The sequence below is a fragment of the Silurus aristotelis genome (genome assembly GCF_946808225.1).
Source record: "Silurus aristotelis genome assembly, chromosome: 11".
In the NCBI taxonomy this organism is placed as follows: domain Eukaryota; kingdom Metazoa; phylum Chordata; class Actinopteri; order Siluriformes; family Siluridae; genus Silurus; species Silurus aristotelis.
In genome coordinates, this window is record NC_139584.1 from 3,653,457 (window position 1) to 3,669,096 (window position 15,640).

Below are 15,640 nucleotides of genomic sequence, written 5' to 3' on the forward strand. Positions count from 1 at the left end.
TTTGTGTTTTTTAAAGTTGGTTTTGCCTAGTTTGTTGCATAGAAACAAAAGGAACTTGTCCTAAAAAAACATAAGTTCAGGTGTTTCTGCTTTGACATGTACTGTACAAATAAACAAAATTTGGCTTTGGGTTGCTAAAGTAAACTAATGTGATTTTTTTTGTAAATGGGTCATTAATATTGTGTGATATCAGGATTACTGGGTCGGATTGCTGATCTATATTATTGCATCTATACTCTAGTGTTCAGGTCAGTTGTGTTGTAGAGAGATAGAGATGATGTATGGGATGCAGTAGAGTTTGCACTGTATATACAGGGTGTGTGCAGAGGCAGGGTTTTAGTCCTTAGTGAGGTCTGTGTAGTCACTCTGTCTTATGGCCGTAACATTTGATGTGAGGCAGAAAGTCTCGACAATTCAGCCACACGCGTTAAAAAAAACTACACCAGAAGAATTTTTTTTCTCTCTGTTGTGAAGCTTTACAAAGAGAATCTAGGATTGAGAATGTGCAGTATAAATATAACGGTTTTATTGAAAAGAAAAGAAAAGAAAAGAAAAGAAAAGAAAAGAAAAGAAAAGAAAAGAAAAGAAAAGAAAAGAAAAGAAAGAAAAGAAAAGAAAAGAAAAGAAAATGAATGAAATGAAATGAAATGAAAAGAAAAGAAAAGAAAATGAAATGAAAAGAAAAGAAAAAAAAAGAAAATGAAAAGAAAATGAAAAGAAAAGAAAAGAAAAGAATGGATTAAAGAAAAAAGACACTCACAGACTGTAACAGGGAGAAAGATGAGATAGAAAAAGAGAGGGATAGAGAGAGAGATTGATTGGGTAATTAATTGAGAAGATTAAGAATCATTGAGGAAAAAAATTATAAGCAAGTGGGTGAAAAAGGGAAAGCGATTGATTGATTTTTTTTTATTGATTAATCAGTCGATTGATTGGTTGATTCTTTGACAGAGAGGATAAAGAGACTTCGAGGAAAAAACATAGTGAGCAAGTGGGTGAAAAAGGAAAAGAGTTTGATTGATTTTGTAATTGATTTACAAAGAAAATATAGAAACATTGAGGAAGTAATAATAAAAAAAATGAGGAAATGTGCATTTGTTTGATTGATTACTCAATTTATTGTTTAATTAGTTGAGTGATTGATTGACAGGATGAAACTGAGGAAGAAAAAAGTGAGCCAAGTGAAGAGGAGCGTAAGTAAAAGAGGTATATCATTCTTGCTGAAAGAGAAGAGGGAGATTGACAGGGTGAAAGAAAGAGGAAAAGACAAAGGGGAAAAAAGAAGTCAGAGACAGACAAGAATAAAACGGCAAGATGACAAGAAGGAAAAAAATAAAAGACACGAGGTGGTGGTGGTGATGGTGGTGGTGGTGGTGGTGATGGTGGTGGTGGTGGGGTGGGGTGGGGTGTTAAAAGATAAAACAAGCGATAGATAATGGGAAAGAGATGAGAGACCGAGGCAGAGCAAGACAGAGGATAAACAGGAAGAGTGGATGGATAGACAGAGAGAGAAATAAAGTGACCAAGGAGGTAAAAAAGAATGAGCAAGATATAAAAAGAGAAAGAGAGGTGAGATAAGAGAGAAAGAGAGAGAGAGAGAGAGAGAGAGGAGAGAGAGAGAGAGAGAGAGAGAGAAAGACACACACACACACACACAGAGAGCGAGAGAGAGTGAGAGAAAGACAGACAGACAGACAGACAGAGAGAGAGAGAGAGAGAGAGAGAGAGAGAGAGAGAGAGAGAGAGAGAGAGAGAGAGAGAGAGAGAGAGAGAGAGAGAGAGAGAGAATGGGTGATGAAGAGCAAGACTGAGAAAAGAAAGGAGCAAATGTGATAGAGGGAGAGGGGACAAAGGAGAAATAGATTGCGAAAAAGAAAGAGATTGATTGAGGACAAAAGGAATTAGTATAAGATAGATAGATAGATAGATAGATAGATAGATAGATAGATAGATAGATAGATAGATAGATAGATAGATAGATAGATAGATAGATAGATAGATAGATAGATAGATAGATAGATAGATAGATAGATAGATAGATAGAGTGTATGTGTGAAGTGAAAAAATTATAAGAGAGAAAAACAGAGAGGGAATAAGTGATGAAGAGCAAGACTGAAAAAGAACCAAATTAGAGAGAGGGGGAGGAGAGAGAGAGAGAGAGAGAGAGAGAGAGAGAGAGAGAGAGAGAGAGAGAGAGAGAGAGAGAGAGAGGGAGGCGTAAAAAGGATACACAAGAGAGAAAAGAGAGAGACAGCAAAAAAGATTGAATGAGTGATGAACAAGACTGAGAAAGAAAGAAGCGAATGCGAGAGAGAGAGAGAGAGAGAGAGAGAGAGGAGAGAGAGAGAGAGAGAGAGAGAGAGAGAGAGAGAGAGAGAGAGAGAGAGAGACCCTGAGCTCCACATCCTGAGCTTTTAGAGGCTGGAGGAGAAGGAGCTCGTGCACGCGCAGGAGGTGGACATCACGACACGTCTTGCTCATGTTCAGAAAACGTTCTCCGCGTGGATGTGAAGCTCCGTGAGGACAACACACACACACACACACAAACACGCATCATGGATCAGTGAAGTCGGATCGTTTGTTCGTGAGATCGGATCTGATCGGGACGCGTTTGTTCCGTCGGCAGCTTGTCGCGCTCGCGCCCGTCGCGCTCAGTCTTCATTAAGTCCGGGTGAAGTGACACGCGCGCGGATGGAGAGGAACCGCTAGGAACCTTCAGGTGATCTCTTTCTGATGACGACCTGCACAGAGCTGTCACTTCTCTCAGGAGGAAGCTGCTGCTGGTGCTGCCTCGCGTTTGTGTCTTCTCTCTCTCTCTCTCTCTCTCTCTCTCTCTCTCTCTCTCTCTCTCTCTCTCTCACGCTCACTCTCTCTCACTCTCACACATTCTAACAAGTGCTCACGATTTCCACATGGATGCTTTTGAACGATCGCCCGACCTCCACTGCAATGTCATCATCCATCACATCCATCACAGAAGTTCAGTTCTACCACGAGCACTCATATTTAAAGAGGTTTAATCTTGCACCATACAGGGTTCTTCAGTTGATCTCTCTGGGAGAACCCTGGAGGTCCTCCAGATCCGTGCAGCAAAAGGTTTCCGCTGTAGAAGGACATGCTGTAGAGAGCTGTGGTTTTGGTTTAGCGAGAGCTGAACGTTAGTGGTGGTGGGACTTCATTCAGGATTTACAGTAAACAGAGCTGTAGTTAAAAAAAGGTCATCAGAAGAACGCTGAGAAGAACTCCGTGCTGCATAACATAGACATATAAACCGTACCAACATTGCAATGAACATGTTGGACCTCTGATCATAAGTTTGTGAGTTTGAACTCCCAGCACCTACCAAGCTGCTGCTGATGGGCCCCTGAGCAAGGCCCCTATGCTGTCAGGTTAAAAAAACGATGACAACTCCATCCTAAGGACGAATATGGATTCAGTGTCTTTTGTAGATGTACTTTAGGCACAAGTCTCAATTCAACCTCGACTGAACGATTGTCCCTCATTTACGTCAGACAGACAGACAGACAGACAGACAGACAGACAGACAGACAGACAGACAGACAGACAGACAGATAACTTGATTTTTCCCAAAAGGGGGAATTTATGATTAACGTCCATGGAAATTCACGGTACAAGGAAGTGGCAGCGGGTAAGATGTTAGACTTTTTTATCATATGGTTTTGAGTTCTAATCCCAGGACTACCAAGGTTCCAGCTGGGCCCTTGAGCGAGGCCCTTAACCCTTAACTGCTCTGTTATATTAATGATGCAAATGTAGGATGCTCTGGATAAGAAGTCTGCCAAATTTAAATGTGAAATTTCTTTTCAACTATTACGAAACAAACAGTATCAAGAACATAAGATCCAAAATCCGTGAGTGTCTGAACGCATCCCTAATACAGAATTACAAGGGGTTTTTCACACAAGGACTGAATTACAGCATCGCTCTTTTTTCCCAATGCTTTTCTTTTTTTGAGTTTCTTTTTTTTTTTTTTTGAGTAGGCGGGAAATCTCTACTTCAAAACCGAATGCAAAAAGTGCTGGTCCATGTCGAGTGGCTCTCATTATCAAGAGCATCCATGAAATGATACTGTCTGTGAGTGACGATCCAATTACCTGCCTCCAGAAGCCCGAATAGATCCACCAGACTGAGTGTAAAATGCAGAAATCGAAATATCATTGGCTTAATTATCAATCAATTAAATCAATTGAATAATAATCAATTAAAGCGATATCGTGATTAGGTGCCGTGTGAATGGAGCTCGAAGTGGTACCCCTGTCTCTGCCTGTATAAACTGGAAAATCCCTGGTTCTGATTCGGGATCATGTGCACGCTGTAGGAGCGATAAAGTGGCAAGATTTTTTTCCATCCCGTGAGAGAAGCAGGAATCGGTGTAAATGAACCCCGCCAAGACGATGGACGTGAAAGTGGATCCGGCTGCAGAGACGGACGGCGATCATCCGCCTCCTCTCCAGGTGTTCGCTCTCACGTCCACGTTGCATGGCATCGCTCATATCTTCAGCAATGAGAGAGTGACTGCCAGATGTTGCCTGTGGCTGCTCTTCTTCCTCGGCTCCCTGGGCTTCCTGCTGTATGTCTGCATGGACCGAGTTCAGTTCTACCTGGAGTTTCCCTACGTCACCAAAGTGGATGAGATCGTGGCTCCGGCCATGATGTTCCCCGCCGTCACCATCTGCAACCTCAATGCCTTCCGCTTCAGCAAGGTCACGCGCAACGACCTCTACCATGCAGGGGAGCTGCTCGCTATGCTCAACTCAAGGTAACTTCAGTTTTTACTTTTCTATTCTATTCTATTCTATTCTATTCTATTCTATTCTATTCTATTCTATTCTATTCTATTCACATACAACTCTATGCTGTTCTATTCCCACTAACTTTTGTTCTGTTTTCACAAAGCATTATTCTATTCTATTCTATTCTATTCTATTCTATTCTATTCTATTCTATTCTATTCTATTCTGAGTAATTAGTTCCGTTTTCATAAAATTCTATTGTATTATTGTTTCACAAACCTGCAATCTATTCTACTATCATAAAGCATTTTATTCTATTCAATTCAATGGGTAGGCTTTATGTTTTAATAAAACTCTATTCTACTCTATTCTACTTCAACTCTATTATAATCTCACAAAGATGCAAATAATTTTAGTATCAATCGAATCATTATTTAATTCAATTCACTCCTATTCTATTAAGAGTAAGTTGAAACTCTTGTAATATAGTCCTATAAAGATGCAATCTCTTCTATTATTAAAAAGCATTATTCAGTTCAATTGAATTCTTTTTCTATTGAATTCTATCCAATTCTATTCTATTCACATACAACTTTATGCTGTTTTCACAAAGCATTATTCTATTCTTTTCTTTTCTATTCTTTTCTTTTCTATTCTATTCTATTCTATTCTATTCTATTCTATTCTATTCTATTCTAAGTAATTAGTTATGTTTTCATAAAATTCTATTATATTATTGTTTCACAAACCTGCAATCTATTCTACTATCATAAAGCATTTTATTCTATTCAATTCAATGGGTAAGCTTTATGTTTTAATAAAACTCTATTATACTCTATTCTACTCGAACTCTATTATAATCTCACAAAGCTGCATTCATTTTATTATGAAAAATCATTCTTTAATTCAATTCAATCCAATTCTATTATGAGTAAGTTGTTTTGTTTGCGTAAAACTCTTGTATTACAGTCTCACAAAGCTGCAATCTCTTCTATTATTAAAAAGCATTATTCAATTCAATTCTATCCAATTCTATTCTATTTACATACAACTTTATGCTGTTCTGTTTTCACAAAGCATTATTCTATTCTTTTCTTTTCTATTCTTTTCTTTTCTATTCTATTCTATTCTATTCTATTCTATTCTATTCTATTCTATTCTAAGTAATTAGTTATGTTTTCATAAAATTCTATTATATTATTGTTTCACAAACCTGCAATCTATTCTACTATCATAAAGCATTTTATTCTATTCAATTCAATGGGTAAGCTTTATGTTTTAATAAAACTCTATTATACTCTATTCTACTCGAACTCTATTATAATCTCACAAAGCTGCAAATCATTTTATTATAAAAAAACATTCTTTAATTCAATTTAATCCAATTCTATTATGAGTAAGTTGTTTTGTTTGCCTAAAACTCTTGTATTACAGTCTCACAAAGCTGCAATCTCTTCTATTATTAAAAAAGCATTATTCAATTCAAATCTATCCAATTCTATTCTATTCTATTCACATACAACTTTATGCTGTTCTGTTTTCACAAAGCATTATTCTATTCTATTTTATTCTATTCCATTTCTTTAAATAAAAACTTATCTATTTATGTTTTTACAATAATCAAGTCTCTTCTCTTAGAATATTACTGAAATTGCAATACAATACAATTATTGTTTCATTGTTTCCTTCTTTTAACATAGTTCCATTTCTATACTATTAAATTATGACACAGTTTTATGCTATTCACCACTGATTTTACTCACCACCTATAAAGCAATATTGTACTCTATTATTTTTCAAAACATTTTCTCACATTCTATTCTATTCTATTCTTTTCTATTCTTTACATTTTTAGCATTCATATGATGAAACTAAAGTATTGTCAAATAATTTCTACACACAAAAAAAAAAACGCTTTCTGTTTGAAACATATGTTGATATCCCACTAATTACAAGGACTTTCACTAAAACACAGATTAGTGCATGAAATTATTTGGTAACTTCTCCAGACTATTGAACATTTGTGCCTCCCCATAAGAAAGATGTGAGGTTAATGAAGTCAAATCCAACAATGACATGAGAAGCATCCAGTGTCAGCAGGGGGTGTGTGTATGTGTATTAGTGCATCACTGAGAGGAAGCATATTCAGTGGCAGTCGAGTTCTGTTGCCGGTGGTTCTGTAGATCCCACGGAGCAAACGGTCATCAGAAATCATTTTTAGAAATGTATCTTTCCCAGGTAAAGCGCTCAGTGTGGCTGGATAAGGCCTCGGGGGTTACTGAAGTGAAACTTTTGTGCACAGAATCGTGAGATGAGATGTTATTTTTGGCTCTGCTTTTAACATCATCTGACATTTGGCAGTAGGATACAGAGCGAACGTTTTCCCCCTACTGCAGTGTTGCGGTACACTGGAGCAACGGTGTGACTGGGGTTCAGATTTGACTTTAGTCGTGCATGCAGCTGTAATCTCACTCAATGACACTTTTATCAAGGGACATGCACACACTCTTACATTCTCTTTGTTCTGTCAAATGTAATTTGTTTAATGCTTTAGGAATTCATTTATCGATCGTGATTCGAAGGAAAATGCATGGTGGTTTAATTGCTGTCCTGTGGTTCACTTGTCAGAGGCATCAAATCATCTTCAATCACTATCATTAACACGATTTTCTCATAGGGCTTTGAATTTTTAAAGACGAAAACAAATCCCTCGAATATTTCATTTTTGAGAATTTTCATGCGTTCGTTCAGTCGTAGAAATTTCCACTTGTATATGATAAGAAAATGTTATTTAGTACATTTGGCTCAAAATGTATTTTATTTAATTCATACTTCAAAAAAAAAAAAAAAAAAAGGATAACCCAATCAGGGGCTTTCTACTCAATCAAGGGCCTTCTGTCCACTTTAAGGTTCATTCCTGCCTTTCCTGAGGTGCCGTATCTGATGCTACCTGATCTGTGGCTTTCTGCCAAATATGAAGGAGTCTTTTTGATTGAATTTAATAAATGTTTTATTTGTATAACACTTTTAACAATGGACATTGTCTCAAAGCAGCTTAACAGAGATAAAACAGTTATAAAGTTGTATAAAAGAGCGTTGAAGTTTAGTGGGTGTAAATGTGTTCCCCTTTTAAAAAAAAGTTTATCCCTTTTACTTCTCACATGCACATTCCAGAACAGTGAAATGCTATTTAGCATTTTTCAGCAATGCTAGGAAGCAGGGGTCAGCCATGATACAGTGCCCCAAGAGCAAAAAGAGTTAAGGGTCTTGCTCAAGAGCCCCAAGAGTGGCAGCAGAACAATACCAGGGCTTGAACCCCCGACCTACCAATCAGTGACCCAGAGCCTTAACCAATTTCCTTCTGAGGCTTATCTTCTTCCAAGTTTAGCTTCAGTTCTGTTGCTTTCCTCTTACTATGAGCTTTCTTGCCCAACCAGGGTCTTCTGACTAACAGGTGGCTCCATCCTGCCTTCCATTTGGCTCGTCAACTTGGGATTTTCCCACAGTCTAGTGGTCTTAAATCCAATCTGAGGCTTTGTGCATCCATCCCTGTGTTTCATGTCAAACCTGGAGCTTCTGTTTCTCCAAAAAATTGTAACCTAATTCCATCATTTTTTTTCTCCCCGCCATTTCAGATACGAGATCCGGGATGTTCACCTGGTCGAGGAGAGCGTTCTGGAGGCTCTGAAGATCAAAGCCGACTTCCAGAACTTTAAGCCGCGTCCGTTTAACATGCTGGAGTTCTATAACCGAACGGGCCACGACATCAGAGACATGCTTCTCTCGTGCCACTTCAGGGGAAAGCCGTGTCGGCCTGAAGACTTCAAAGAGGTGAGCGTGTCTGAGTTCGCTCTGGTTAGCGGTAGCGTTCTGTACTTCAGCCCCGAGGTGATAACAGTAGCACGAGCGGCGCTGAATAATGAGGTAAAAGGATACGACAGGACGTAATTTAAAGGCTGGCAGGCGGCGAGGCTCACACTCGGGTTTTGCAGAGTATTTGCCAGGATTAATCCTCAGTGATGCTTGAAGAGAGGCTTAGACAGGAACAACTGCTGACCGGGTAATAGCACTGGCGTGTAGTAATATTCGATATAAAAGGGAAGCAGAAAACATTTTTGGCTGCTAGGCTGCAAAAAAACAACAAAATTATATACCTCTTTGAGGTTGCTATGGTGATTGTGTTCTCCTTGGGCTATTATGAATGAATAGCCCCATTATATACACCCATGGGCTCAAACAAGGCATTATTTGCACAGCAATGTGCTTGTGTATGCGTGGAGATGTGTCCTACTTCTTTGAGCGTCGTACCACCACAAACAGATTTTTTCCCCCCCTGTTATTTCCAGTATGCATCACATACACATCTGCAAAACGCCTGGAATTCTGCTCTACGCTGTACGATTCTGTTAATTAGCCCCATCGCTTTTGTTCCACTCCATACGAAAGCTTCAAGGGGACACTACACTCAGTCTCAGCCCTATTCCTCAGGCTACTTTAAGCTCCCTGAGCAGGACCGAAATATCGTACCCCGCAGCTTTTAAAATAGGTCAGCGTTAAATATTAAATCCTGCAAGAGAAGCGTACTGTAGGGTGCTGGGAGATTTCAAAGCTTCCTCAAGCTCTTGTTCTTTTTTCCTCCGATACTGGTATAAAGGGGGAATACAGTTCTGGGAAACATCCCGGACGTTTAATTGATTTCTGCAACAAAAAAAAAAAAAGAAAAAACAAAGTTCAAATTCTCATAGAAACTAGTATATAAAAATATAACATCAATTGTTCAAGGAAATCCAGAAACCCCTTTATAAAAAAAAAAATGCTGTGGAAATTATCTTATGCAACAAACCCTGTATGGCTCTGGTTCTTAAAGCGGGGAACATTAAACAAAGAAACTTAACCAAATTAAAGACGCCTGCAAATAATCTAAACTGGAGGACATACAACTGAAAATAAATTGTGAAAGGTACACAAAAACCTACCTGGCTCAATAAACAGCCAAAATATAACTCTATATTAAAATAATGTAATTAATTAGGGGTCTAAGCACTGATGGTGCACATACACCCTAATGCAATTGTTTTTTGCTCATAATCAATTATTGGTTATAATCCCTTTTTTATAGAAAATTATGATTTATTCACAATCATTCCACAAGGTGAAAATGAAGTATGATTGCATGATCCTGAGGGTCATGGTGAATTTAGTGGGTTCGGTAAAATCGATGAACTTTGAAGTCATAAGCTCCGATCCGCCATCACCAAACTGCTGCTGTTATGCTGTTAGGTTCTTTGACCCCTTAACTGCTCAGCTGTGACCCTTTCTCAATAAAAATAACTTTGGATAAAAAGCAAGCAAGCATTGAGTATAAGACCCCCATCTATAAAGTTATCACCTGCTTGTTGCGGTTATTAAAATATCTTGGATATTAACTAATTATATACTGAAGCAGTCTGTATATCTGAAAAAAATAATAACTTAGACATATCTGTATATTTGAAAAAAATAATAACTTAGACATAAAATAGACATTCATTCATTCATTCATTCATTCATTCATTCATTCATTCATTCATTTTCTCCCGCTTATCCGTAATTCGGGTCGCGAGGGCAGCAGTCTAACAGGCCCCCGCCTTCGACTGCTGCCCAATCCTCACAGCACCGTCCCTTACGGTCCCTCCTGCAGGTGGTGAGCCCACGGGAAGGCGGCCCCACGTCACTCCGACGTCACTAACCTTGATATTTCCCTCGTAAGGGACCCCCGGAGCATAGAGGGTTAAGGGCCTTGCTCAAGGGCCCAAGAGTGGCAGCTTGGTGATACCGGGGCTTGAACCCCGGACCTTCCGATCGGCAACCCAGCGCCTTAACCGCTGTAGCCACCACTCCCCCTTTATATAAAATAGACATAAAAAATAAAATGTTTGCGCTTTGTGTATTGCTTTAAAGCCACGCCCCTAGAATCTTGAAAGCGTAGTGCGAAAGGCTGAGCTTTTAGTTTTGACAGTCAAGAAAAGTACTAACCAAATTCGTACTAAAGGTGTACGAAAGTGTGAAAGTGTGAACAGGAAGTGCAAAGGATAACCAGTAAAGCAGTGAAAAATTCGGAGAAGGGAACCCTCTGGTGGTCTGGAGGGGAAACATCCAGGATGGATTTTCAAAAATGTTTGCACCCCACGATGCAAAAAGGCCAACCTTTTTCTGCCTGCCTGCCTGCCTGCCTACCTACCTATGGGGAAGTGGCAGTTCAGTGATTATTGCCTTCTAATTAAAAGGTTTTAAGTTCCGATCCCACCACTGCTGTTCAGTTGCATGACAAATATGTAAGTCACTCTGCTTAAGGGTGTCTGCCACATGCAGTTAATGTAAAATTTGGCATGGATGGACAAATCAAAGGTCACCAGGGGCCAACTTTGGGCATTTCTGCTTTACATTCATTAGCAAAATTCAATTCCAGACCAGTTAATTTATTTCCACGATGGTTCCTTGAAGAACATCTCAAATATCATACTACATACAGGATCGCTATCTAGGTTGTGATATCGTCCCTGACAAGACTTAGAAAGCTTTGTACTTTAATAGGTTTGAACTCTCTTTCCAGAATTTTGAGTCAAGCTTCACAGCCATGACAGACAATCCAACACCGTTCCACAGCCTGTTCTTTCTCCCGAGATCCCCAGCCCACCTCTGCAAAAGATCTCACTTCAAACAGCACTTTTTCCACTCGCCTGTCCACAATCATTTCTTACATGCCAGGTAGTAATCTGCTTGGCAGGGAGCCATAATTGGAGCTGTCATTATTTCACCTACGCAGTCTGCAGAGCTTCAGACATGGCTAAGAGTTGAACTCGTTTGTTTGAAGAAAGGTGTTTACTAGTTTATGCGAGCGCAAGCTTTAGAGCCCAGTAAACTCATCACAGCTCTTTCTGAAAACTACATTAAAACCCTTCTTCTCAAAAACAAAATGGCATTGCTCATCAGTCGATCTAGTTAAACTTCTTAAATGCTGTCCTGATGTGTTTTAGGACGTGGCGTGACGTAACATAATCTTATTGGCAGCCATCTTCCTTCATATGCTACTGAAAATGTTTACCTGAATTGTCCTTCTTGGATTATGGTCCTTCTTGAAACATCCCATTCCACATTCAGTCCCCATTTGCTGTTCTAATAACCTCCACACTTCTGGGAAGATGTTCCAGTAAATTTTGGAGTGTGTTTGTGGAGATTCAGCTAGTTAGTAAGGTACTCAATAGGGTTGAGGTCGAAGCGCTTTAGCAAGAGATCTTCCATTCCAAACCATGTAAAACATAATTTCATGGAACCGTCCTTGTGCACAGGGGTTTTGGATCAGATTTGGGTCTCCTAGTTCAAGCAAAGGGAAAATGTTATGCAATACAGTTGTGTGACTTTGTGGTAACAGTTTGGCCAAGAACCACCTATGGCTGGAAAAGTCCAGTGTCACAATACTTTGGTCCGTATAGTGTAAGTGAGTAAATTGACACATTTCATCATTATTTTGCACTGTAGTATGTCCCTCTTTTTCGGAATAATGAGTATTTATTTTCAGAATTATGGGATGCCAGAACAAAGTTCCAGCTGAACCGAATCAGTACATTATAATTTTTTATCAATACATTTTTCAGTCTGTTCGAACCTCAAAGGAGAATATTCGTTAAAGTAGAAAAACGCCGCAAGTCCATAATTTCCAATTTTGACCCAGATGGACAGTGTGAACCGAATGTGAACAAACCAGTATCACCCCAGGGTCATTCTTTCATTAAGTTTCTTCAAAAACCCTCAAAAATCTAAAGCACCACATTTCCCTTCTATGTGGTTTTGCAATGACTTTGTCCTGAAAATGGTTCGCACTCCTTAAGCCAAGACTAGTCTAATACTCGCTTCTCATGCATTTAAGTCGTTCTGCTCAGTGAGTCCTGAAATGGACATTTCCAGCATTTCAGTGCATGCCTTAATACAATTATTAGGCTTCTTTTTACACTAATCAATGTAATTGTTCTGAATAGACATTTAAACAAAACCATGCAATTAAATCTTAAATAAGTCATTTAACTAAATTGACTCAAACAACATGAACTTGATCTCTTGTTGTGAAGAGAAGCCGTGAGAGAACAGAAGGTCTGTCCGACAAGTAAATAAATAAAAACTAGTGATTGTATAAGTATATACTTTTGAACTATAACTTCAAAAGAACTTAGGTGCCTTCTGATTTCTAACGCATGACCCTTTCACAAACAGGAAGTTACAGCTCTACCTCTGCCATGTTAATCTGTATTCTATGTGACTCTCAGGACACGCCTCGGTCTCTGTAGTCTTGTGACACAAATATTACAAAAATATCGTATCTACTTATAATAATATGTAAATAAATAGATTTTTATGCATCAATGCATCATGATATAAATGTCAACTTGTATCGGATGCACACTTTTTAAAATCTATGCACCACATCATTAACTTTTATGCCGATGCACCGACGTGAATCTGAGAATCTCACCATCCCTTGTGTACTAGATGAAAATTTTGCTTCTCACTGGATGAAAAAAGAGAAGCTGGGAAAAGTGTGATTTCAGTGCTAAATTTTACCTCTGATGTTTGAGGTGTCACAGATTGACATTTATAAATGCAACTAGCTTTTTTCTTTCTGGACTGTATTGCAGCTCTCTCTCTCTCTCTCTCTCTCTCTCTCTCTCTTTTACCCTTTCTCTGTTTTTCTTTCACTTGATGGATTGCTATAATAACTGCTCTCTACAGTTCATACAGTGTTGTTTCTTTACCTGTTTCTTTTTTCCAGCCAGGTGGACTTTTTCATTCCACACTGAGGTTTATCAGTCAAGAAGTTATTATTTTCTAGGAAGGTTTCTTAGATAAGCTCTTGGACGACTGAAGAATTGAGCTGAACATCATTGTAGAGTCCAGGATCAGAGTTCAGCCATAAAAAAACATCAGATCCCTGATGAAGATAAAGTGCCTTACTAGGGTGAAGATTGAAACGCTGAATTAGGAACTTATAAGAAAAATGGCTTTAAAATAATCGACTGGTGTGGTGCAGAGAACCATTACTGTTCCCATCCTGATGTTGTTTCCTACATTATATGGTCAAAAGTTGGTGGACACCCATTTGTATGTGAACGTCTTATTCCACATTCCACTATCCTGGGAAGATGTTCCTGCCTCTTTCAAACCAACCACTTTGCCACATTCATAAACCTCCATTGGCTTTCCTCTTTTCCTCCTTCTTGGTGGATCCATTCTCAGCATTCCACCGCTTCATATATCCCATGTCCCTCCTCTACACATGACCAAACCATCTCAATCGCTTCTCTCCAAAACGTCCCACCAAAACTGGGTCCCTCTTATAAACTGATTTCTAGTCCTGTCCATCCTCATCAGTCCTGGTGAACATTGCAACATATCGCTTACATTATAGCAGCTATAAACACTTTTTTTCAATTTTTCTTTCGAAATGAATAAAACAAGCAAAACCTGCACAACTTCTCCTGTTACTGAGAAAACAAGTAATGCAAAGTCACAGCGTCCACCGTACAAATCCCCGTGCGACGCGTTAGAACCAGCGTATTAATATAAACCTGTGAACCGCACCTGCGCTACTGTCAGAGCTGCTGCTGTAGAAAATTATTCAAAACCTGCAGACCAATTAAGCGCCTGGGGTTGTCACAATCATGAACTCTAAAGCTGGATGTTCTGTAGCATGCTGTTCTAGTCCACTTTTGCTCCCTTGACACACTCAGAAGTAAAAATCTCTTGATGTGGAACCCCAACAAAATTCTGTACATTCTATGAATTTTTGTTTTATTGCAAACTCTGTTTTATTCCTCTATTCTGTTTTTTAATTCTCCATGTTATTTTTTAAAATTCCTTTTCATGTAACTGATCAGTCGTAAAATGCATTTTACTGCATGTCGTACTATAGTGACGTGCATATCGATTCGCATCTTGATGCATAGCCAATAATACGATATGTTAAAGCTAAGATTCACCCCTGTTACGATGCAATGGAAAAAAATTTGATGCTATTCAATTCAAAGTCAAGTCACGTCAAGTCAAGTTTATTTGTATAGCGCTTTTCACAACAGACATTGTCTCAAAGCAGCTTTACAGAAATCAACAGTCAAGGTGAATGGTGTGCATTTATCCCTGATGAGCAGCCGTGGAGACTGTGGCAAGGAAAAACTCCCTTAGATGTTATGAGGAAGAAACCTTGACAGGAACCAGACTTAAAAGGGGAACCCATCCTCATTTGGGTGACATCAAGAGATTGATCATAAATCTTTTAACAATAAAGAACACTGGAGAGTGAGAACTAACATGGAGTACTGGAGTATAAGATTATAAGTAAATGTTCTTTCTTCAGTCTTATACAGTCTATATGGTTATAAAACTAGGAGCTACTGAGCTCAACATTTGTGATCATCACAAATCCAGCATCAGCTTCTCCATGCCAGAGCCTTTAAACACTCCAGAGTGGCACAAAGTGGTACACATAGTTTGCTTTTATTTCTTTGGTTCAGACAAACAGCATATAATTAATTTACATAAGTGCCTTCTAACTTCTAAAGCGTGGCCCTTTCACAAACAGGCCTTTATAGAGCAAAAAAAAAGAGAGAAAAAGATAAAAGATGAAATAAAACCCGACGTTCTTTTCCTGAATATTCTCCAGAAAGATGCAGCTCTACCTCTGCCATGTTAATCTATATACTATGTGACAAAAACAATGCATCGTGCACAACAATGCACACTTCTTCAAATTGATGCATCAAGTTGTTCACTTTTATGGCGATGCACCGATGCAAATTGGAAAATTTGACCATCCCTGTCGTGCTGTATCTGTTTGGATACAGTATTTGACATATAAT

General features: G+C 38.8%; 1 protein-coding gene across 1 annotated transcript in view; it reads left to right on the forward strand.

The window, feature by feature from the left end:
- The first annotated feature begins 2,245 nt into the window (after positions 1–2,245).
- Positions 2,246–15,640, forward strand: part of asic1a (acid-sensing (proton-gated) ion channel 1a) — a 39,559-nt gene continuing 26,164 nt past the window's right edge. Inside the window, exons 1-2 of the mRNA XM_083555004.1 lie at positions 2,246–4,780; positions 8,390–8,585. Coding sequence (XP_083411130.1) covers positions 4,398–4,780; positions 8,390–8,585 — 579 coding nt within the window. The 5' untranslated portion in view covers positions 2,246–4,397. The remainder of the gene's footprint in view (positions 4,781–8,389; positions 8,586–15,640) is intronic.